Source organism: Dendrobates tinctorius, unplaced genomic scaffold (genome assembly GCF_039654945.1).
Source record: "Dendrobates tinctorius isolate UK_male_01 unplaced genomic scaffold, ASM3965494v1 ptg000073l, whole genome shotgun sequence".
Taxonomy (NCBI): domain Eukaryota; kingdom Metazoa; phylum Chordata; class Amphibia; order Anura; family Dendrobatidae; genus Dendrobates; species Dendrobates tinctorius.
In genome coordinates, this window is record NW_027361741.1 from 33,518,144 (window position 1) to 33,543,057 (window position 24,914).

The window sequence follows — 24,914 nt, forward strand, 5'->3', positions numbered from 1 at the left end:
TTACATCATACTTATTGTGTTTCTTGTACTCTATGTTTTCAGATAGACTGAGAGTTGCAAATTACGCACTGGGGTTTACACCTTGTTCTGCGCATACATGTGTATATTGTACCATTTCATAAGTCTCTGCCCTTATGCATCGGAGGGGGGTATGCATCAGGTCTTTATTTAAAGACCTGTTATTTTGGAGTGTCATTTCAGGCCAAATCCTTTTTTGGCCTTTTTTAATTGTTTTTAACCAGTTTTTGTCACTTGTGTGTCCTTTCTATATGTTTTCAATAAAAATTGATCATTAGTATATAATTTGTATTTATTTTGGGTTTTTTGCGTCCATATTGCACACTTCTTTTTTCTTTCATTGCATTCCTCTTTCAAGTGTGTGGACTGCAGCGCCCTGTGGTTTATCTGTAGTGCCCTCAAGGTGTTTATTTTTCAAGTCTCTTCCTTCAGGGTCACTTGTTTTCCCTGTTCTTCTTGAGAGGTGGCACACTCCACTTGTTACTATGGATATGGAGGCTAGGGAAGCGTCATGGTTGGGCCAGGTGTCTGGCATTTTTGGTGGCACTAATACAGTGCAACCTGTTGATGATTCATTTCAAAAACTTTCTTCTGATCTCATCCACTTTAATAAAGCAGTTGCAAAAACATGGTGGAATATAAAAAGCCTTGAGGAATATCTCAAATTAAAATTGATACCCCGAGGTTTGAGAGTGCAGATCTTTCCCGCATGGGAAGTTGAACCTGGGTTTCCGCAAACATGGGAGTTGGGCCTATCACAATGTTCTACAATTTTAATTAACATGCTCATAGACCATGATAAGGCTCTCTTATTGGATTTGAAAGATAAGGTGAAGGTTGGTGAAGCTAAATTAAAAGCTTTTGATATGCAATCCGTGGTTGCACCCTTTCAGCAAAGGCTTACGGAGATAATGGATAAATATGAGGAGATAATACGTGGCAAGAAATTGAAGTTTGCCAGGGATAAAAATAACTTTGATGAGAAAAAGGCTTATAGATGGATGCATAATGGCAACCGTAGAGGAAACAGAGGTTTTGTCCCTTCAACCAAACCCTTGGGTTCGAGTCTGGTTCCCTCTCTGGATCCACCTTCATCCAGCGATTTTTTGTCGTCAGACACCGATTTAGAAAACCCACCAGGAGGGGCAAGCGGCGGAATAAGTCCACCCAGCTCAAGAAGACGATATCGGCAGCGCAGGGCGTGGTCCCCACTGCACAGAAGAGAGACGAGACAGAACCGGAGGCGTTAGTGGTTGACATGGAACCAGGAAAATTGCAGGTGATCAATTTATCTGACCATCCTCTTACGCAATGTGAGACTATTCTTTTATCTAAAGGGTTATCATTTTCACCCACTAAGACACTAGATAAGTTTGAATTAATTAAGGATGTATATCTTTTTTGTAGACAAGTGGTTTTCAAACTCATGTATCATCAGCCATCAATTATTGACACTCTTCCAGAGGAGGATCGCCAGACTTTTCGTGATCTTCTTGAACTTCTTTCTGAGAACCAGGATGGTGCAGGTAAAAGAACCACGTTTCTTCAGAGACTTCCTTCCCAGGCCACCCCCTCTTTCTCTTTGTTCCCGGCTGTAGAAATATTTTTTAATACTACTTGTCGAGATATACAAAACCTTTCACCAGATTATAGTCGGGGTAATAATCTCAGCCGAGAGGAGAAACAGGCCCTGAAGAGTCTACAGGGTAACAAGTCCTTTCTTATAAAAGAGGCAGATAAGGGGGGCAACGTTGTTTTGTGGCCTGTGGGAATGTATTTGCAGGAAGCTCTCAGACAAATACATAATGTCAAACATTATAGGATATTACCGTCTGATCCCACAGAAATTTTCAAAAGGAAGATTGATGGGCTATTGAATAGAGCTTTTGATGTGGGCATTATTATTAAAAAGGAACGAGATTTTTTGATTACCAAATTTCCAATTGTGCCCACATTTTATATGCTTCCAAAAATACACAAATCAACGCAGGAACCACCAGGGCGCCCAATAGTCTCGGGAATTGGCAGTTTGTTTGAACGCCCTTGTACTTACTTAGATTTTTATTTGCAGCCTTTTGTTCTTTCTTTAGGTTCATTTGTTAGAGACTCCTCTTATCTTATTAATCAACTAGACGGTCTTACATTGGACCAGGATGACCTCATGATTACGTTGGATGTTGAATCCCTTTACACTTGTATAGAACATTCGTTGGGCATACAAGCTGTCTCTTACTTTTTGGATTTACATACGTCAGGAGATCGTCTACATGACTCGTTTATTTTGGATCTATTAAGGTTTGTACTCGAAAACAATTATTTTGTTTTTGATCGTACTTTTTACAAACAAGTTTCCGGTACTGCTATGGGTGCCAAATGCGCGCCTTCCTATGCCAACCTATTTTTGGGTTGGTGGGAGGACACGTTTGTACGCCATCTTTTTCCTTTTCGGGCACATGTTATCAGGTGGTTTCGGTATATTGACGACGTTTTGTTCTTTTGGTCAGGTTCTTTGGTGGAATGTGAGAATTTTATTTCCATATTTAATTCTAACCCTTGGAATATTTCCCTTACTTCCAGCATATCTAAGGTCTCTCTTGACTTTTTGGATCTGAGAATTACCAAGGATGAAGGGCGGATTTGTACTTCACTCTTTCGGAAGGGTACGGCCTCCAATAGCCTGCTTCATTATAACAGTTTTCATCCTGTACATGTTCGGGATGGTATACCTAAAGGACAATTTTACAGGATCAAGAGAAATTGTAGTGAACAGAGTCAATTTCTACAAGAAGCCAGATCCTTATCCACTCGTTTTAAGGAAAGGGGCTATCCAAGACGGGTCATTGCACAAGCCTTCCAGGCATCTGAGCGTAAGGAACGTAAGGAACTTTTGGAACCAAGACAGCGAAAGGAATTCTCCAGTACCAACATAATTACCACCTATAATAATCGTTGGACGGAAATTTATGACATTCTTTATAAGAACTGGAATATTTTATTGAGTGAGTCGAGAGTTATTCCATTTGTTGGCGAACGCCCTAGGTTGATTGCCAAACGAGCCAGGAATCTGAGGGACTCCTTGTGTGTCAGCCATTTTAAACGTCCTACAGAATCACTAGGGAGGGGCATAAAAACAATTGGGACATACCCCTGTGGGGGTTGCACAATTTGCCCTTATGTTGTTGCTAATAATGTGTTGAATTTGTCAATTTTTCCTGGTTGCATTCGTACTACTTTTTATTCAAATTGTCGCACTCGAAATGTTGTCTACATCATGGTGTGCAGTTGCCCAAAAATTTATGTTGGTCAAACGAGCCAGGAGCTCCGCCGTCGCATTCAACATCATTTTTCAAATATTGCTTGTGCACGCAGGGACCATGGTTTGGGCAAACCCATCACTTCAGTGGCTAACCATTACTTGTTGTGTCATAATGGCTCCCTAGGGCAAACCCGCATCATGGTTGTTGATAAGGTGGAGTCATCAATAAGGGGTGGTCGTTGCACTGAGGCTCTCTTGAGAAAGGAGTCTAGGTGGATTTTTGATCTAAAAAGTCTGGCACCAGCAGGTCTTAATGAAGAGTGGCTTTTCACTGGTTTTTACAAGAAATAAATTTCATGTCCAGTGATCCACCAACTGTATATAGTCTTTCTTTTTCTGTCAGGTCATGTGAGAGAGGGAATAGTTAATTAAATCAATTTTTGTCATGACTGTTTGGGTCTCGGGGCATGGTGGACATTTGTCTATTGACTGGTGACCATATGCTACTTTGATGGGAGAATCCACCATGGGGTTGAAAAGGAGAACACAGTTCATACACCAACAAAACTAGGGTTCTAAATGAGCCAATTGGTTTAAGTTTATTAGGTGCAGGGAACATAGTCTACTGCACAATCTTCATATGTGTGGTTTTTCAAACATGTTAGTGGATGATGTTTTACCATCCCCCTCTGTTCTTGTGTGGGCATCCTTTTCTTCCTTGTCCTCACTTTCTTGATAGGAAACGTTCTCCACTGAACAATTATATATATATATTTTTTTGTCATGTACAAATTATTTACATAAAATACTTATCAGTCTTTGTGTGTCGCCTTGCTTTGTATATATGACATTTATCACTCATTTTTATTTTTGTTATATACATTGAATATCTCAATCATGATTATATGGTGCTATACGAATAACTTGTCATTTTTGCGCATAAGCATGGTTTTACGGTCTCTGTGATCTTTATCAACTATTATGCCTGTGCTATATTCCACTTTCAAGCCGCGGCTGTGATTTTCTCTTTATGCGGGGGCATCAGCTCCTAGCAGATGCTGTTTTTATTCTTCTCTCCCCTGAGCCTGCGCAGTTGTGCTTCTCTTATACTTGTTTCCAGTACGCCTGCGCTGACTTTCAATTTCTAAGTTTCAGTTTCACTATCATCATAGCGCCTGCGCAGTGGCCACTTCCGGACGCTGACCTCACGCCCGCCGAACCATTTCATTATCTGTGAGTAGTTTATGATAATTTTGTGATATATAAAAGGGGCGCCGTTTGTGACAATGACTCACCTCCATTTCCCCTGAGGAAGCCACGCCAGAGGTGGCGATACGCGTGGGGTAATATCCCCCCTCCCATTCTTATTATATCTTGTGGGCATCTGACTTTATTATTTTCACTTCACTCTCATGAGTGTGCAGCCTTTGGGAACCTAGAGGATTAGTATGTCTCTTATTGTAGAGACCTAAAAAAGCTTTTTGTTGAGGCTACAGCTTCCTTTTGTGTGGTACATTTACACCTATGGCAACTGCACTTATTCTTTGACAACTGTCATATTCTCAGATATTTGATTTATCATCACCCTTATGGGTTCATTGCCTTTAGGTATTTTGTGTATTGGTATATATATTCTCTTACACTGTTGTTTTTCAAGCCACAGTGTTTTATTGTGTGGTGTAGCTATATATTTTGGGCAACTGCAACCGTGCTCTAAGGTTATTCATGATTATTGTACCTTGTTACATCATACTTATTGTGTTTCTTGTACTCTATATTTTCAGATAGACTGAGAGTTGCAAATTACGCACTGGGGTTTACACCTTGTTCTGCGCATACCTGTGTATATTGTACCATTTCATAAGTCTCTGCCCTTATACATCGGAGGGGGGTATGCATCAGGTCTTTATTTAAAGACCTGTTATTTTGGAGTGTCATTTCAGGCCAAATCCTTTTTTGGCCTTTTTTAATTGTTTTTAACCAGTTTTTGTCACTTGTGTGTCCTTTCTATATGTTTTCAATAAAAATTGATCATTAGTATATAATTTGTATTTATTTTGGGTTTTTTTGCGTCCATATTGCACACTTCTTTTTTCTTTCATTGCATTCCAAAAATCGGAATAAAAAGCGATCAAAAATTGTCATGTGCCCGAAAATGGTACCAATAAAAACGTCAACTCGTCCCGCAAAAAATAAGACCTCACATGACTCAGTGGGTCAAAATATGGAAAAATTATAGCTCTCAAAATGTGGTGGTACAATAAAAAGCGTCTTTCAGCGTATGACAGCTGCCAAACATAAAAACCTGCTATAAATAGTAAATCAAACCCCCGTTATCACCACCTTAGTTAGGGAAAAATAATAAAATTTAAAAAAGTATTTATTTTCATTTTCCCATTAGGGCTAGGGTTAGGACTAGGGCTGAGATTAGGGTTAGGGGTGTGTTGGGGTTAGGGTTGGAGTTAGAATTGGGGGTTTCCACCGTTTAGGCACATCAGGTGCTCTCCAAACGCAACATGGATTCTGATCTCAATTCCAGCCAATTCTGCGTTGAAAAAGTCAAACGGTGCTCCTTCCCTTCCATACTCTGCCATGCGCCCAAACAGTGGTTTACCCCCACATATAAGGTATCAGCCTACTCAGGACAAATTGCACAACATCTTTTAGGGTCTAATTTCTCCTGTTACCCTTGGGAAAAAAAATATGATTTTATTTTTATGGCTCTACCTTATAAACTTCTGTGAAGCACTTGGGGGTTCAAAGTGCTCACCACACATCTAAATAAGTTCCTTGGGGGTCTAGTTTCCAAAATGGGGTCACTTGTGGGGGGTTTCCACAGTTTAGGCACATCAGGGACTCTCCAAACATGACATGACACCCGCAGACCATTCCATCAAAGTCTGCTGTTGTGAAATCCCTTGCTCAGACTTCAGAGCTGGAGCTCCCTCTGGTGGTTACTGGGAGTAGTGGAGCTGGCCAGTCTGATGGAAGTTTGCCACTTGACGACGATGACTGGGAATCTGGGATTGCTGGCTGGGAGCATATAAGTGAGCAGGATTTCCTTGGTGGTTGCTGGTGATTTCCTCCTTGTTCATTTGGAGCTCTTCAGTCTCCTGCCTGATCTGCATGGTTCAGTTAAGTGATTCTTTTGCTAATCCTTTGCATCTAATCTAGTTGTGCCTTTTTTTGCTTTCTGCTTTGTTGCGAGGGTTCAGCGTACTCCCTGCTGGGGGCATCGCTGGGCTCCGCTCCATATGTTACAGCTTGTGCCAGCTTGTTCAGTCCCCTGGTATATTAGTATCTTTTGCTTTGCTTCCAGTTCACACCAGAGTGCTGATCTATCGGGGGTGAGGTCGTGTGGCCTCAGATTTTTTGTATATCAGATGTGTTGGATTTTTGACGGTTTTTGCGTGATTGCAGACAGTATCTTTTCTGTCCTGTCCTAGCTAGACAGTTTAGGCCCCATCATTTGCTCAGTCTATTTTCTGCCTCTGTTTGTGTCTCATCTTGTCTCACCGGCAAAATGTTTGGGGGCTGTCTATTCCTTTGGGGATCTGCTCCAGGGCAGTTTAGATTTCACCTTTCTAGCTTTAGGCTTAATTAGTTCTCCGGCTGTGACGAGGCATCAAGGGCATCGTAGGAACGCTCCACTGTTACTGCTAATTGTGTTGATAGGATCAGGGGTCTGCAATCCGCTGAGTTACCAACCTCTCTGCATTCCAAAACGTCACTACTTCCCTTCCGAGCCCTGACATGTGCTCATACAGTAGTTTTCTCCCACATATGGGGTATCAGCGTACTCAGGACAAATTGGACAACAACTTTTGGGGTCCAATTTCTCCTCTTACCCTTGGGAAAATAAAAAAAACTGGGGACTAAAAGATCATGTTTGTGGAAAAAATATGATTTTTTTATTTTCACGCCCGGGCATTATAAACTTCTGTGAAGCACTGGGGGGTTCAAAGTGCTCACCACACATCTAGACAAGAATCACCGGGATCCATGGAAGCGTTTCAGAGTTATTACCTCATAAAGGGACAGTGGTCAGAATTGTAAAAATTGGCCCGGAAGTTAACGTGCAAACCACCCTTGGGAGTTAAGGGGTTAACAAAGTTTGGAAATTTTTTTCACCACTTAGGTAAAAGAGAACCTAGACATGTTTGGTGTCTATGAACTCGTAATGACCTGCAGAATCATAATGGCAGGTCACTAGAGTTGAGCGACTTTGGTCGGATCGGGTTTCGTGAAACCCGAATGAAACAAAATAAGTTTCAGATGAAACTCGTCCGACTAGAGCAAAACAAAGTCGGAGTTTCGTCCGAAACCCGACCCAAATGCAAGTCAATGGGAAATAAAAGTCGGACGAAACTCCGACTTTGTTTTGCTCTAGTCGGACGAGTTTCATCTGAAACTTATTTTGTTTCATTCGGGTTTCACGAAACCCGATCCGACCAAAGTCGCTCAACTCTACAGGTCACTATTAGCATTTAGTGAACTTAGCAAAAATGCCAAACAAAAAACAAGTGTGGGATTGCACATTTTTTGCAATTTCTCCGCACTTGGAATTTTTTTTCCCGTTTTCCAGGACACAACGTGCTAAAACCAATGGTGTCGTTCAAAAGTTCAACTCGTCCCACAAAAAACAATCCCTCATATGGCCATATTGAGCAAAAAATGAAAACGTAAAACGAACACTACCTCCGGTCATGAAGGAGTTAAACAGAATCAGATACTCCCGTAGCAGGCGTACATGAAATAAAATATGGACTTCAGCACATTTCCGTAGATATTATGCCGGTTGTCTGGACACAGAGCAATGCCCACCCTGGGTGACTACCGACCAGACTATATACACTGTAGTGCAGCAGCTGGTGACGTCACCGCGCTCCTAGAAGCCGGCCCCACAGCCTCTGTCCCAGCACGGCCGCCGGTATCAGTGCGCCGCTAGCTCAGCTATCTGGCGGCAGAGAGGCGTGAACCGCACTGCGTACCACCGCCGCGGCCGGAAACAGGAGGCGGAAGCCGGCAGGACCATAAACAAAGTCCTCAACGTAGTTTGTCCTGCAGTCAGTGAACATGGGGAACACCAGCAGCGAGCGACCTGGACCCCTAAAGGGGCGAAGGGACAGCGGCGGGAGCGCCACAAAGGGAGAGGACCGTGCCAAAATACTAATGGATAGTCCTGAGGACGCGGACATGTACCCGGCAGAGGAGAGCAAGGTGAAAGCTGTGTGGGCAGCAGGGAGGCAGCTGGCTCCTGCTGACGGTGATTGGCACAGACACCTGGCAGTGAGGGAGCTGCTGGCCCGACAGCACACTGGGCACTAGGTGGCTCTACAGCAGCACTATGGCTGCCAGGCGCCTAATGTGGACTGCTTGGTCCGCCTAGTAGCCAGCCAGGGCAGCTGATGGGGTCAGTGCAATGTATACTGTACCTGTGAGCTCCACTATGCCGCCATGTGGAACAGCCCAGTGCCCGCTCTGTACACTAAAAAGACAAAGCCTGACCTTCAGCCCCAGCTGGCATGTGCTGGGTGAATGTGGGTATAGGGATGTGTGTGATGTGTGCTCAGAGACCAAGCTGGCATCTGCTGGGTGAATATGGGTATAGGGATGTGTGTGATGTGGGCTCAGAGACCAAGCTGGCATCTGCTGGGTGAATGTGGGTATAGGGATGTGTGTGACGTGCGCTCGGAGACCAAGCTGGCATCTGCTGGGTGAATGTGGGTATAGGGATGTGTGTGACGTGCGCTCGGAGACCAAGCTGGCATCTGCTGGGTGAATGTGGGTATAGGGATGTGTGTGATGTGCGCTCGGAGACCAAGCTGGCATCTGCTGGGTGAATGTGGGTATAGGGATGTGTGCTCAGAGACCAAGCTGGCATCTGCTGGGTGAATGTGGGTATAGGGATGTGTGCGCAGAGACCAAGCTGGCATCTGCTGGGTGAATGTGGGTATAGGGAATTGTGGTCAGAGACCAAGCTGGCATCTGCTGGGTGAATGTGGGTATAGGGAAGTGTGCTCAGAGACCAAGCTGGCATCTGCTGGGTGAATGTGGGTATTGGGATGTGTGCACAGAGACTAAGCTGGCATATGCTGGGTGAATGTGGGTATAGGGATATGTGTGATGTGCGCTCGGAGACCAAGCTGGCATTTGTTGGGTGAATGTGGGTATAGGGATGTGTGCTCAGAGACCAAGCTGGCATCTGCTGGGTGAATGTGGGTATAGGGATGTGTGCGCAGAGACCAAGCTGGCATCTGCTGGGTGAATGTGGGTATAGGGAATTGTGGTCAGAGACCAAGCTGGCATCTGCTGGGTGAATGTGGGTATTGGGATGTGTGCACAGAGACTAAGCTGGCATCTGCTGGGTGAATGTGGGTATAGGGATATGTGTGATGTGCGCTCGGAGACCAAGCTGGCATTTGCTGGGTGAATGTGGGTATAGGGATGTGTGCTCAGAGACCAAGCTGGCATCTGCTGGGTGAATGTGGGTATAGGGATGTGTGCGCAGAGACCAAGCTGGCATCTGCTGGGTGAATGTGGGTATAGGGATGTGTGCGCAGAGACCAAGCTGGCATCTGCTGGGTGAATGTGGGTATAGGGATGTGTGCGCAGAGACCAAGCTGGCATCTGCTGGGTGAATGTGGGTATAGGGATGTGTGCGCAGAGCGCAGAGACCAAGCTGGCATCTGCTGGGTGAATGTGGGTATAGGGATGTGTGCGCAGAGACCAAGCTGGCATCTGCTGGGTGAATGTGGGTATAGGGATGTGTGCGCAGAGACCAAGCTGGCATCTGCTGGGTGAATGTGGGTATAGGGAAGTGTGCTCAGAGACCAAGCTGGCATCTGCTGGGTGAATGTGGGTATAGGGAAGTGTGCTCAGAGACCAAGCTGGCATCTGCTGGGTGAATGTGGGTATAGGGACGTGTGCTCAGAGACCAAGCTGGCATCTGCTGGGTGGATGTGGGTATAGGGATGTGTATGACGTGTGCTCAGAGACCAAGCTGGCATCTGCTGGGTGAATGTGGGTATAGGGATGTGTGTGACATGTGCTCAGAGACCAAGCTGGCATCTGCTGGGTGAATGGGGGTATAGGGATGTGTGCTCAGAGACCAAGCTGGCATCTGCTGGGTGAATGTGGGTATAGGGATGTGTGCTCAGAGACCAAGCTGGCATCTGCTGGGTGAATGTGGGTATAGGGAAGTGTGCTCAGAGACCAAGCTGGCATCTGCTGGGTGAATGTGGGTATAGGGATATGTGTGATGTGCGCTCGGAGACCAAGCTGGCATTTGCTGGGTGAATGTGGGTATAGTGATGTGTGCTCAGAGACCAAGCTGGCATCTGCTGGGTGAATGTGGGTATAGGGATGTGTGCGCAGAGACCAAGCTGGCATCTGCTGGGTGAATGTGGGTATAGGGAATTGTGGTCAGAGACCAAGCTGGCATCTGCTGGGTGAATGTGGGTATAGGGAAGTGTGGTCAGAGACCAAGCTGGCATCTGCTGGGTGAATGTGGGTATAGGGAAGTGTGGTCAGAGACCAAGCTGGCATCTGCTGGGTGAATGTGGGTATTGGGATGTGTGCACAGAGACTAAGCTGGCATCTGCTGGGTGAATGTGGGTATAGGGATATGTGTGATGTGCGCTCGGAGACCAAGCTGGCATTTGCTGGGTGAATGTGGGTATAGGGATGTGTGCTCAGAGACCAAGCTGGCATCTGCTGGGTGAATGTGGGTATAGGGATGTGTGCGCAGAGACCAAGCTGGCATCTGCTGGGTGAATGTGGGTATAGGGATGTGTGCGCAGAGACCAAGCTGGCATCTGCTGGGTGAATGTGGGTATAGGGATGTGTGCGCAGAGACCAAGCTGGCATCTGCTGGGTGAATGTGGGTATAGGGAAGTGTGCTCAGAGACCAAGCTGGCATCTGCTGGGTGAATGTGGGTATAGGGACGTGTGCTCAGAGACCAAGCTGGCATCTGCTGGGTGAATGTGGGTATAGGGATGTGTGTGACGTGTGCTCAGAGACCAAGCTGGCATCTGCTGGGTGAATGTGGGTATAGGGATGTGTGCTCAGAGACCAAGCTGGCATCTGCTGGGTGAATGTGGGTATAGGGATGTGTGTGATGTGTGCTCAGAGACCAAGCTGGCATCTGCTGGGTGAATGTGGGTATAGGGATGTGTGATGTGTGCTCAGAGACCAAGCTGGCATCTGCTGGGTGAATGTGGGTATAGGGATGTGTGTGATGTGTGCTCAGAGACCAAGCTGGCATCTGCTGGGTGAATGTGGGTATAGGGATGTGTGCGCAGAGACCAAGCTGGCATCTGCTGGGTGAATGTGGGTATAGGGAAGTGTGCTCAGAGACCAAGGTGGCATCTGCTGGGTGAATGTGGGTATAGGGATGTGTGCGCAGAGACCAAGCTGGCATCTGCTGGGTGAATGTGGGTATAGGGATGTGTGCGCAGAGACCAAGCTGGCATCTGCTGGGTGAATGTGGGTATAGGGATGTGTGCGCAGAGACCAAGCTGGCATCTGCTGGGTGAATGTGGGTATATGGATGTGTGCGCAGAGACCAAGCTGGCATCTGCTGGGTGAATGTGGGTATAGGGATGTGTGCGCAGAGACCAAGCTGGCATCTGCTGGGTGAATGTGGGTATAGGGACGTGTGCGCAGAGACCAAGCTGGCATCTGCTGGGTGAATGTGGGTATAGGGACGTGTGCGCAGAGACCAAGCTGGCATCTGCTGGGTGAATGTGGGTATAGGGACGTCTGCTCAGAGACCAAGCTGGCATCTGCTGGGTGAATGTGGGTATAGGGACGTCTGCTCAGAGACCAAGCTGGCATCTGCTGGGTGAATGTGGGTATAGGGACGTCTGCTCAGAGACCAAGCTGGCATCTGCTGGGTGAATGTGGGTATAGGGACGTCTGCTCAGAGACCAAGCTGGCATCTGCTGGGTGAATGTGGGTATAGGGACGTCTGCTCAGAGACCAAGCTGGCATCTGCTGGGTGAATGTGGGTATAGGGACGTGTGGTCAGAGACCAAGCTGGCATCTGCTGGGTGAATGTGGATATAGGGACGTGTGGTCAGAGACCAAGCTGGCATCTGCTGGGTGAATGTGGGTATAGGGACGTGTGGTCAGAGACCAAGCTGGCATCTGCTGGGTGAATGTGGGTATAGGGACGTGTGGTCAGAGACCAAGCTGGCATCTGCTGGGTGAATGTGGGTATAGGGACGTGTGGTCAGAGACCAAGCTGGCATCTGCTGGGTGAATGTGGGTATAGGGACGTGTGGTCAGAGACCAAGCTGGCATCTGCTGGGTGAATGTGGGTATAGGGATGTGTGTGACGTGTGCTTGGAGACCAAGCTGGCATCTGCTGGGTGAATGTGGGTATAGGGATGTGTGCTCAGAGACCAAGCTGGCATCTGCTGGGTGAATGTGGGTATAGGGATGTGTGTGATGTGTGCTCAGAGACCAAGCTGGCATCTGCTGGGTGAATGTGGGTATAGGGATGTGTGTGATGTATGCTCAGAGACCAAGCTGGCATCTGCTGGGTGAATGTGGGTATAGGGATGTGTGCGCAGAGACCAAGCTGGCATCTGCTGGGTGAAGGTGGGTATAGGGAAGTGTGCTCAGAGACCAAGCTGGCATCTGCTGGGTGAATGTGGGTATAGGGATGTGTGTGACGTGCGCTCGGAGACCAAGCTGACATCTGCTGGGTGAATGTGGGTATAGGGATGTGTGCGCAGAGAACAAGCTGGCATCTGCTGGGTGAATGTGGGTATAGGGATGTGTGTGACGTGCGCTCGGAGACCAAGCTGACATCTGCTGGGTGAATGTGGGTATAGGGATGTGTGCGCAGAGACCAAGCTGGCATCTGCTGGGTGAATGTGGGTATAGGGATGTGTGCTCAGAGACCAAGCTGGCATCTGCTGGGTGAATGTGGGTATAGGGATATGTGTGACGTGCGCTCGGAGACCAAGCTGGCATCTGCTGGGTGAATGTGGGTATAGGGATGTGTATGATGTGTGCGCAGAGACCAAGCTGGCATCTGCTGGGTGAATGTGGGTATAGGGATGTGTGCGCAGAGACCAAGCTGGCATCTGCTGGGTGAATGTGGGTATAGGGATGTGTGCTCAGAGGCCAAGCTGACATCTGCTGGGTGAATGTGGGTATAGGGATGTGTGTGACGTGCGCTCGGAGACCAAGCTGTCATCTGCTGGGTGAATGTGGGTATAGGGATGTGTGCTCAGAGACCAAGCTGGCATCTGCTGGGTGAATGTGGGTATAGGGAAGTGTGCTCAGAGACCAAGCTGGCATCTGCTGGGTGAATGTGGGTATTGGGATGTGTGCACAGAGACTAAGCTGGCATATGCTGGGTGAATGTGGGTATAGGGATATGTGTGATGTGCGCTCGGAGACCAAGCTGGCATTTGTTGGGTGAATGTGGGTATAGGGATGTGTGCTCAGAGACCAAGCTGGCATCTGCTGGGTGAATGTGGGTATAGGGATGTGTGCGCAGAGACCAAGCTGGCATCTGCTGGGTGAATGTGGGTATAGGGAATTGTGGTCAGAGACCAAGCTGGCATCTGCTGGGTGAATGTGGGTATTGGGATGTGTGCACAGAGACTAAGCTGGCATCTGCTGGGTGAATGTGGGTATAGGGATATGTGTGATGTGCGCTCGGAGACCAAGCTGGCATTTGCTGGGTGAATGTGGGTATAGGGATGTGTGCTCAGAGTCCAAGCTGGCATCTGCTGGGTGAATGTGGGTATAGGGATGTGTGCGCAGAGACCAAGCTGGCATCTGCTGGGTGAATGTGGGTATAGGGATGTGTGCGCAGAGACCAAGCTGGCATCTGCTGGGTGAATGTGGGTATAGGGATGTGTGCGCAGAGACCAAGCTGGCATCTGCTGGGTGAATGTGGGTATAGGGATGTGTGCGCAGAGCGCAGAGACCAAGCTGGCATCTGCTGGGTGAATGTGGGTATAGGGATGTGTGCGCAGAGACCAAGCTGGCATCTGCTGGGTGAATGTGGGTATAGGGATGTGTGCGCAGAGACCAAGCTGGCATCTGCTGGGTGAATGTGGGTATAGGGAAGTGTGCTCAGAGACCAAGCTGGCATCTGCTGGGTGAATGTGGGTATAGGGAAGTGTGCTCAGAGACCAAGCTGGCATCTGCTGGGTGAATGTGGGTATAGGGACGTGTGCTCAGAGACCAAGCTGGCATCTGCTGGGTGGATGTGGGTATAGGGATGTGTATGACGTGTGCTCAGAGACCAAGCTGGCATCTGCTGGGTGAATGTGGGTATAGGGATGTGTGCGCAGAGACCAAGCTGGCATCTGCTGGGTGAATGTGGGTATAGGGAAGTGTGCTCAGAGACCAAGCTGGCATCTGCTGGGTGAATGTGGGTATAGGGATATGTGTGATGTGCGCTCGGAGACCAAGCTGGCATTTGCTGGGTGAATGTGGGTATAGTGATGTGTGCTCAGAGACCAAGCTGGCATCTGCTGGGTGAATGTGGGTATAGGGATGTGTGCGCAGAGACCAAGCTGGCATCTGCTGGGTGAATGTGGGTATAGGGAATTGTGGTCAGAGACCAAGCTGGCATCTGCTGGGTGAATGTGGGTATAGGGAAGTGTGGTCAGAGACCAAGCTGGCATCTGCTGGGTGAATGTGGGTATAGGGAAGTGTGGTCAGAGACCAAGCTGGCATCTGCTGGGTGAATGTGGGTATTGGGATGTGTGCACAGAGACTAAGCTGGCATCTGCTGGGTGAATGTGGGTATAGGGATATGTGTGATGTGCGCTCGGAGACCAAGCTGGCATTTGCTGGGTGAATGTGGGTATAGGGATGTGTGCTCAGAGACCAAGCTGGCATCTGCTGGGTGAATGTGGGTATAGGGATGTGTGCGCAGAGACCAAGCTGGCATCTGCTGGGTGAATGTGGGTATAGGGATGTGTGCGCAGAGACCAAGCTGGCATCTGCTGGGTGAATGTGGGTATAGGGATGTGTGCTCAGAGACCAAGCTGGCATCTGCTGGGTGAATGTGGGTATAGGGACGTGTGCTCAGAGACCAAGCTGGCATCTGCTGGGTGAATGTGGGTATAGGGATGTGTGTGACGTGTGCTCAGAGACCAAGCTGGCATCTGCTGGGTGAATGTGGGTATAGGGATGTGTGCTCAGAGACCAAGCTGGCATCTGCTGGGTGAATGTGGGTATAGGGATGTGTGTGATGTGTGCTCAGAGACCAAGCTGGCATCTGCTGGGTGAATGTGGGTATAGGGATGTGTGATGTGTGCTCAGAGACCAAGCTGGCATCTGCTGGGTGAATGTGGGTATAGGGATGTGTGTGATGTGTGCTCAGAGACCAAGCTGGCATCTGCTGGGTGAATGTGGGTATAGGGATGTGTGCGCAGAGACCAAGCTGGCATCTGCTGGGTGAATGTGGGTATAGGGAAGTGTGCTCAGAGACCAAGGTGGCATCTGCTGGGTGAATGTGGGTATAGGGATGTGTGCGCAGAGACCAAGCTGGCATCTGCTGGGTGAATGTGGGTATAGGGATGTGTGCGCAGAGACCAAGCTGGCATCTGCTGGGTGAATGTGGGTATAGGGATGTGTGCGCAGAGACCAAGCTGGCATCTGCTGGGTGAATGTGGGTATATGGATGTGTGCGCAGAGACCAAGCTGGCATCTGCTGGGTGAATGTGGGTATAGGGACGTGTGCGCAGAGACCAAGCTGGCATCTGCTGGGTGAATGTGGGTATAGGGACGTCTGCTCAGAGACCAAGCTGGCATCTGCTGGGTGAATGTGGGTATAGGGACGTCTCCTCAGAGACCAAGCTGGCATCTGCTGGGTGAATGTGGGTATAGGGACGTCTGCTCAGAGACCAAGCTGGCATCTGCTGGGTGAATGTGGGTATAGGGACGTCTGCTCAGAGACCAAGCTGGCATCTGCTGGGTGAATGTGGGTATAGGGACGTCTGCTCAGAGACCAAGCTGGCATCTGCTGGGTGAATGTGGGTATAGGGACGTCTGCTCAGAGACCAAGCTGGCATCTGCTGGGTGAATGTGGGTATAGGGACGTGTGGTCAGAGACCAAGCTGGCATCTGCTGGGTGAATGTGGGTATAGGGACGTGTGGTCAGAGACCAAGCTGGCATCTGCTGGGTGAATGTGGGTATAGGGACGTGTGGTCAGAGACCAAGCTGGCATCTGCTGGGTGAATGTGGGTATAGGGACGTGTGGTCAGAGACCAAGCTGGCATCTGCTGGGTGAATGTGGGTATAGGGACGTGTGGTCAGAGACCAAGCTGGCATCTGCTGGGTGAATGTGGGTATAGGGACGTGTGGTCAGAGACCAAGTTGGCATCTGCTGGGTGAATGTGGGTATAGGGATGTGTGCTCAGAGACCAAGCTGGCATCTGCTGGGTGAATGTGGGTATAGGGATGTGTGTGATGTGTGCTCAGAGACCAAGCTGGCATCTGCTGGGTGAATGTGGGTATAGGGATGTGTGTGACGTGTGCTCGGAGACCAAGTTGGCATCTGCTGGGTGAATGTGGGTATAGGGATGTGTGTGACGTCTGCTCAGAGACCAAGCTGGCATCTGCTGGGTGAATGTGGGTATAGGGATGTGTGTGACGTGCGCTCGGAGACCAAGCTGGCATCTGCTGGGTGAATGTGGGTATAGGGATGTGTGCTCAGAGACCAAGCTGGCATCTGCTGGGTGAATGTGGGTATAGGGATGTGTGTGATGTGTGCTCAGAGACCAAGCTGGCATCTGCTGGGTGAATGTGGGTATAGGGATGTGTGTGATGTGTGCTCAGAGACCAAGCTGGCATCTGCTGGGTGAATGTGGGTATAGGGATGTGTGTGATGTATGCTCAGAGACCAAGCTGGCATCTGCTGGGTGAATGTGGGTATAGGGATGTGTGCGCAGAGACCAAGCTGGCATCTGCTGGGTGAATGTGGGTATAGGGAAGTGTGCTCAGAGACCAAGCTGGCATCTGCTGGGTGAATGTGGGTATAGGGATGTGTGTGACGTGCGCTCGGAGACCAAGCTGGCATCTGCTGGGTGAATGTGGGTATAGGGATGTGTGTGATGTATGCTCAGAGACCAAGCTGGCATCTGCTGGGTGAATGTGGGTATAGGGATGTGTGCGCAGAGACCAAGCTGGCATCTGCTGGGTGAATGTGGGTATAGGGATGTGTGCGCAGAGACCAAGCTGGCATCTGCTGGGTGAATGTGGGTATAGGGATGTGTGCGCAGAGACCAAGCTGGCATCTGCTGGGTGAATGTGGGTATAGGGATGTGTGCGCAGAGACCAAGCTGGCATCTGCTGGGTGAATGTGGGTATAGGGATGTGTGCGCAGAGACCAAGCTGGCATCTGCTGGGTGAATGTGGGTATAGGGATGTGTATGACGTGTGCTCAGAGACCAAGCTGGCATCTGCTGGGTGAATGTGGGTATAGGGATGTGTGTGACGTGTGCTCAGAGACCAAGCTGGCATCTGCTGGGTGAATGTGGGTATAGGGATGTGTGCTCAGAGACCAAGCTGGCATCTGCTGGGTGAATGTGGGTATAGGGATGTGTGTGATGTGTGCTCAGAGACCAAGCTGGCATCTGCTGTGTGAATTTGGGTATAGGGATGTGTGTGATGTGTGCTCAGAGACCAAGCTGGCATCTGCTGGGTGAATGTGGGCATAGGGATGTGTGCGCAGAGACCAAGCTGGCATCTGCTGGGTGAATGTGGGTATAGGGAAGTGTGCTCAGAGACCAAGCTGGCATCTGCTGGGTGAATGTGGGTATAGGGATGTGTGTGACGTGCGCTCGGAGACCAAGCTGACATCTGCTGGGTGAATGTGGGTATAGGGATGTGTGCGCAGAGAACAAGCTGGCATCTGCTGGGTGAATGTGAGTATAGGGATGTGTGTGATGTGCGCTCGGAGACCAAGCTGACATCTGCTGGGTGAATGTGGGTATAGGGATGTGTGCGCAGAGACCAAGCTGGCATCTGCTGGGTGAATGTGGGTATAGGGATGTGTGCTCAGAGACCAAGCTGGCATCTGCTGGGTGAATGTTGGTATAGGGACGTGTGCTCAGAGACCAAGTTGGCATCTGCTGGGTGAATGTGGGTATAGGGATGTGTGCTCAGAGACCAAGCTGGCATCTGCTGGGTGAATGTGGGTATAGGGATGTGTGTGATGTGTGCTCAGAGACCAAGCTGGCATCTGCTGGGTGAATGTGGGTATAGGGATGTGTGTGATGTGTGCTCAGAGACCAAGCTGGCATCTGCTGGGTGAATGTGGGTATAGGGACGTGTGCTCAGAGACCAAGCTGGCATCTGCTGGGTGAATGTGGGTATAGGGACGTGTGGTCAGAGACCAAGCTGGCATCTGCTGGGTGAATGTGGGTATAGGGACGTGTGGTCAGAGACCAAGCTGGCATCTGCTGGGTGAATGTGGGTATAGGGACGTGTGCGCAGAGACCAATCTGGCATCTGCTGGGTGAATGTGGGTATAGGGAAGTGTGCGCAGAGACCAAGCTGGCATCTGCTGGGTGAATGTGGGTATAGGGAAGTGTGCTCAGAGACCAAGCTGACATCTGCTGGGTGAATGTGGGTATAGGGATGTGTGCGCAGAGAACAAGCTGGCATCTGCTGGGTGAATGTGGGTATAGGGATGTGTGTGACGTGCGCTCGGAGACCAAGCTGACATCTGCTGGGTGAATGTGGGTATAGGGATGTGTGCGCAGAGACCAAGCTGGCATCTGCTGGGTGAATGTGGGTATAGGGATGTGTGCTCAGAGACCAAGCTGGCATCTGCTGGGTGAATGTGGGTATAGGGACGTGCGCTCGGAGACCAAGCTGGCATCTGCTGGGTGAATGTGGGTATAGGGATATGTGTGACGTGCGCTCGGAGACCAAGCTGGCATCTGCTGGGTGAATGTGGGTATAGGGATGTGTATGATGTGTGCGCAGAGACCAAGCTGGCATCTGCTGGGTGAATGTGGGTATAGGGATGTGTGCGCAGAGACCAAGCTGGCATCTGCTGGGTGAATGTGGGTATAGGGATGTGTGCTGAGAGGCCAAGCTGGCATATGCTGGGTGAATGTGGGTATAGGGATATGTGTGATGTGCGCTCGGAGACCAAGCTGGCATTTGCTGGGTGAATGTGGGTATAGGGATGTGTGCTCAGAGACCAAGCTGGCATCTGCTGGGTGAATGTGGGTATAGGGATGTGTGCGCAGAGACCAAGCTGGCATCTGCTGGGTGAATGTGGGTATAGGGATGTGTGCGCAGAGACCAAGCTGGCATCTGCTGGGTGAATGTGGGTATAGGGATGTGTGCGCAGAGACCAAGCTGGCATCTGCTGGGTGAATGTGGGTATAGGGATGTCTGCGCTGAGACCAAGCTGGCATCTGCTGGGTGAATGTGGGTATAGGGATGTGTGCGCAGAGACCAAGCTGGCATCTGCTGGGTGAATGTGGGTATAGGGATGTGTGCGCAGAGACCAAGCTGGCATCTGCTGGGTGAATGTGGGTATAGGGAAGTGTGCTCAGAGACCAAGCTGGCATCTGCTGGGTGAATGTGTGTATAGGGAAGTGTGCTCAGAGACCAAGCTGGCATCTGCTGGGTGAATGTGGGTATAGGGACGTGTGCTCAGAGACCAAGCTGGCATCTGCTGGGTGAATGTGGGTATAGGGATATGTGTGATGTGCGCTCGGAGACCAAGCTGGCATTTGCTGGGTGAATGTGGGTATTGGGATGTGTGCACAGAGACTAAGCTGGCATATGCTGGGTGAATGTGGGTATAGGGATATGTGTGATGTGCGCTCGGAGACCAAGCTGGCATTTGTTGGGTGAATGTGGGTATAGGGATGTGTGCTCAGAGACCAAGCTGGCATCTGCTGGGTGAATGTGGGTATAGGGATGTGTGCGCAGAGACCACGCTGGCATCTGCTGGGTGAATGTGGGTATAGGGAATTGTGGTCAGAGACCAAGCTGGCATCTGCTGGGTGAATGTGGGTATAGGGAAGTGTGGTCAGAGACCAAGCTGGCATCTGCTGGGTGAATGTGGGTATAGGGAAGTGTGGTCAGAGACCAAGCTGGCATCTGCTGGGTGAATGTGGGTATTGGGATGTGTGCACAGAGACTAAGCTGGCATCTGCTGGGTGAATGTGGGTATAGGGATATGTGTGATGTGCGCTAGGAGACCAAGCTGGCATTTGCTGGGTGAATGTGGGTATAGGGATGTGTGCTCAGAGACCAAGCTGGCATCTGCTGGGTGAATGTGGGTATAGGGATGTGTGCGCAGAGACCAAGCTGGCATCTGCTGGGTGAATGTGGGTATAGGGATGTGTGCGCAGAGACCAAGCTGGCATCTGCTGGGTGAATGTGGGTATAGGGATGTGTGCGCAGAGACCAAGCTGGCATCTGCTGGGTGAATGTGGGTATAGGGATGTCTGCGCAGAGACCAAGCTGGCATCTGCTGGATGAATGTGGGTATAGGGATGTGTGCGCAGAGACCAAGCTGGCATCTGCTGGGTGAATGTGGGTATAGGGATGTGTGCTCAGAGACCAAGCTGGCATCTGCTGGGTGAATGTGGGTATAGGGACGTGTGCTCAGAAACCAAGCTGGCATCTGCTGGGTGAATGTGGGTATAGGGATGTGTATGACGTGTGCTCAGAGACCAAGCTGGCATCTGCTGGGTGAATGTGGGTATAGGGATGTGTGTGACGTGTGCTCAGAGACCAAGCTGGCATCTGCTGGGTGAATGTGGGTATAGGGATGTGTGCTCAGAGACCAAGCTGGCATCTGCTGGGTGAATGTGGGTATAGGGATGTGTGTGATGTGTGCTCAGAGACCAAGCTGGCATCTGCTGGGTGAATGTGGGTATAGGGATGTGTGATGTGTGCTCAGAGACCAAGCTGGCATCTGCTGGGTGAATGTGGGTATAGGGATGTGTGTGATGTGTGCTCAGAGACCAAGCTGGCATCTGCTGGGTGAATGTGGGTATAGGGATGTGTGCGCAGAGACCAAGCTGGCATCTGCTGGGTGAATGTGGGTATAGGGAAGTGTGCTCAGAGACCAAGGTGGCATCTGCTGGGTGAATGTGGGTATAGGGATGTGTGCGCAGAGACCAAGCTGGCATCTGCTGGGTGAATGTGGGTATAGGGATGTGTGCGCAGAGACCAAGCTGGCATCTGCTGGGTGAATGTGGGTATATGGATGTGTGCGCAGAGACCAAGCTGGCATCTGCTTGGTGAATGTGGGTATAGGGATGTGTGCGCAGAGACCAAGCTGGCATCTGCTGGGTGAATGTGGGTATAGGGACGTGTGCGCAGAGACCAAGCTGGCATCTGCTGGGTGAATGTGGGTATAGGGACGTGTGCGCAGAGACCAAGCTGGCATCTGCTGGGTGAATGTGGGTATAGGGACGTCTGCTCAGAGACCAAGCTGGCATCTGCTGGGTGAATGTGGGTATAGGGACGTCTGCTCAGAGACCAAGCTGGCATCTGCTGGGTGAATGTGGGTATAGGGACGTCTGCTCAGAGACCAAGCTGGCATCTGCTGGGTGAATGTGGGTATAGGGACGTCTGCTCAGAGACCAAGCTGGCATCTGCTGGGTGAATGTGGGTATAGGGACGTCTGCTCAGAGACCAAGCTGGCATCTGCTGGGTGAATGTGGGTATAGGGACGTCTGCTCAGAGACCAAGCTGGCATCTGCTGGGTGAATGTGGGTATAGGGACGTGTGGTCAGAGACCAAGCTGGCATCTGCTGGGTGAATGTGGGTATAGGGACGTGTGGTCAGAGACCAAGCTGGCATCTGCTGGGTGAATGTGGGTATAGGGACGTGTGGTCAGAGACCAAGCTGGCATCTGCTGGGTGAATGTGGGTATAGGGACGTGTGGTCAGAGACCAAGCTGGCATCTGCTGGGTGAATGTGGGTATAGGGACGTGTGGTCAGAGACCAAGCTGGCATCTGCTGGGTGAATGTGGGTATAGGGACGTGTGGTCAGAGACCAAGCTGGCATCTGCTGGGTGAATGTGGGTATAGGGACGTGTGGTCAGAGACCAAGCTGGCATCTGCTGGGTGAATGTAGGTATAGGGATGTGTGGTCAGAGACCAAGCTGGCATCTGCTGGGTGAATGTGGGTATAGGGATATGTGTGACGTGCGCTCGGAGACCAAGCTGGCATCTGTTGGGTGAATGTGGGTATAGGGATGTGTGTGACGTGTGCTCGGAGACCAAGTTGGCATCTGCTGGGTGAATGTGGGTATAGGGATGTGTGTGACGTCTGCTCAGAGACCAAGCTGGCATCTGCTGGGTGAATGTGGGTATAGGGATGTGTGTGACGTGCGCTCGGAGACCAAGCTGGCATCTGCTGGGTGAATGTGGGTATAGAGATGTGTGTGACGTGTGCTCGGAGACCAAGCTGGCATCTGCTGGGTGAATGTGGGTATAGGGATGTGTGCTCAGAGACCAAGCTGGCATCTGCTGGGTGAATGTGGGTATAGGGATGTGTGTGATGTGTGCTCAGAGACCAAGCTGGCATCTGCTGGGTGAATGTGGGTATAGGGATGTGTGTGATGTGTGCTCAGAGACCAAGCTGGCATCTGCTGGGTGAATGTGGGTATAGGGATGTGTGTGATGTATGCTCAGAGACCAAGCTGGCATCTGCTGGGTGAATGTGGGTATAGGGAAGTGTGCTCAGAGACCAAGCTGGCATCTGCTGGGTGAATGTGGGTATAGGGATGTGTGTGACGTGCGCTCGGTGACCAAGCTGACATCTGCTGGGTGAATGTTGGTATAGGGATGTGTGCGCAGAGAACAAGCTGGCATCTGCTGGGTGAATGTGGGTATAGGGATGTGTGTGACGTGCGCTCGGAGACCAAGCTGACATCTGCTGGGTGAATGTGGGTATAGGGATGTGTGCGCAGAGACCAAGCTGGCATCTGCTGGGTGAATGTGGGTATAGGGATGTGTGCTCAGAGACCAAGCTGGCATCTGCTGGGTGAATGTGGGTATATGGAAGTGTGCTCAGAGACCAAGCTGGCATCTGCTGGGTGAATGTGGGTATAGGGATATGTGTGATGTGCGCTCGGAGACCAAGCTGGCATCTGCTCGGTGAATGTGGGTATAGGGATATGTGTGATGTGCGCTCGGAGACCAAGTTGGCATCTGCTGGGTGAATGTGGGTATAGGGATGTGTACGCAGAGACTAAGCTGGCATCTGCTGGGTGAATGTGGGTATAGGGATATGTGTGACGTGCGCTCGGAGACCAAGCTGGCATCTGCTGGGTGAATGTGGGTATAGGGATGTGTATGATGTGTGCGCAGAGACCAAGCTGGCATCTGCTGGGTGAATGTGGGTATAGGGATGTGTGCGCAGAGACCAAGCTGGCATCTGCTGGGTGAATGTGGGTATAGGGATGTGTGCTCAGAGACCAAGCTGGCATCTGCTGGGTGAATGTGGGTATAGGGATATGTGTGATGTGCGCTCGGAGACCAAGCTGGCATCTGCTGGGTGAATGTGGGTATTGGGATGTGTGCACAGAGACTAAGCTGGCATATGCTGGGTGAATGTGGGTATAGGGAATTGTGGTCAGAGACCAAGCTGGCATCTGCTGGGTGAATGTGGGTATAGGGATGTGTGCCCAGAGACCAAGCTGGCATCTGCTGGGTGAATGTGGGTATAGGGATGTGTGCCCAGAGACCAAGCTGGCATCTGCTGGGTGAATGTGGGTATAGGGAATTGTGGTCAGAGACCAAGCTGGCATCTGCTGGGTGAATGTGGGTATAGGGAAGTGTGGTCAGAGACCAAGCTGGCATCTGCTGGGTGAATGTGGGTATTGGGATGTGTGCACAGAGACCAAGCTGGCATTTGCTGGGTGAATGTGGGTATAGGGATGTGTGCTCAGAGACCAAGCTGGCATCTGCTGGGTGAATGTGGGTATAGGGATGCTTGCGCAGAGACCAAGCTGGCATCTGCTGGGTGAATGTGGGTATAGGGATGTGTGCGCAGAGACCAAGCTGGCATCTGCTGGGTGAATGTGGGTATAGGGATGTGTGCGCAGAGACCAAGCTGGCATCTGCTGGGTGAATGTGGGTATAGGGATGTGTGCGCAGAGACCAAGCTGGCATCTGCTGGGTGAATGTGGGTATAGGGATGTGTGCGCAGAGACCAAGCTGGCATCTGCTGGGTGAATGTGGGTATAGGGATGTGTGCACAGAGACCAAGCTGGCATCTGCTGGGTGAATGTGGGTATAGGGACGTGTGCGCAGAGACCAAGCTGGCATCTGCTGGGTGAATGTGGGTATAGGGACGTCTGCTCAGAGACCAAGCTGGCATCTGCTGGGTGAATGTGGGTATAGGGACGTCTGCTCGGAGACCAAGCTGGCATCTGCTGGGTGAATGTGGGTATAGGGACGTCTGCTCGGAGACCAAGCTGGCATTTGCTGGGTGAATGTGGGTATAGGGACGTGTGGTCAGAGACCAAGCTGGCATCTGCTGGGTGAATGTGGGTATAGGGACGTGTGGTCAGAGACCAAGCTGGCATCTGCTGGGTGAATGTGGGTATAGGGACGTGTGGTCAGAGACCAAGCTGGCATCTGCTGGGTGAATGTGGGTATAGGGACGT

At 50.3% G+C, this 24,914-nt stretch overlaps 1 protein-coding gene and 1 long non-coding RNA gene across 2 annotated transcripts in view; both read left to right on the forward strand.

The window, feature by feature from the left end:
• The first annotated feature begins 1,138 nt into the window (after positions 1-1,138).
• Positions 1,139-2,307, forward strand: LOC141096320 (uncharacterized). The gene is made up of 3 exons (XR_012233655.1): positions 1,139-1,297; positions 1,426-1,544; positions 2,109-2,307. It is a non-coding gene; the product is annotated as an uncharacterized lncRNA (long non-coding RNA).
• A 5,875-nt stretch (positions 2,308-8,182) lies between these two features.
• PRKAB1 (protein kinase AMP-activated non-catalytic subunit beta 1) overlaps positions 8,183-24,914 on the forward strand; it is a 48,279-nt gene continuing 31,547 nt past the window's right edge. Inside the window, exon 1 of the mRNA XM_073582719.1 lies at positions 8,183-8,494. Coding sequence (XP_073438820.1) covers positions 8,351-8,494 — 144 coding nt within the window. The 5' untranslated portion in view covers positions 8,183-8,350. The remainder of the gene's footprint in view (positions 8,495-24,914) is intronic.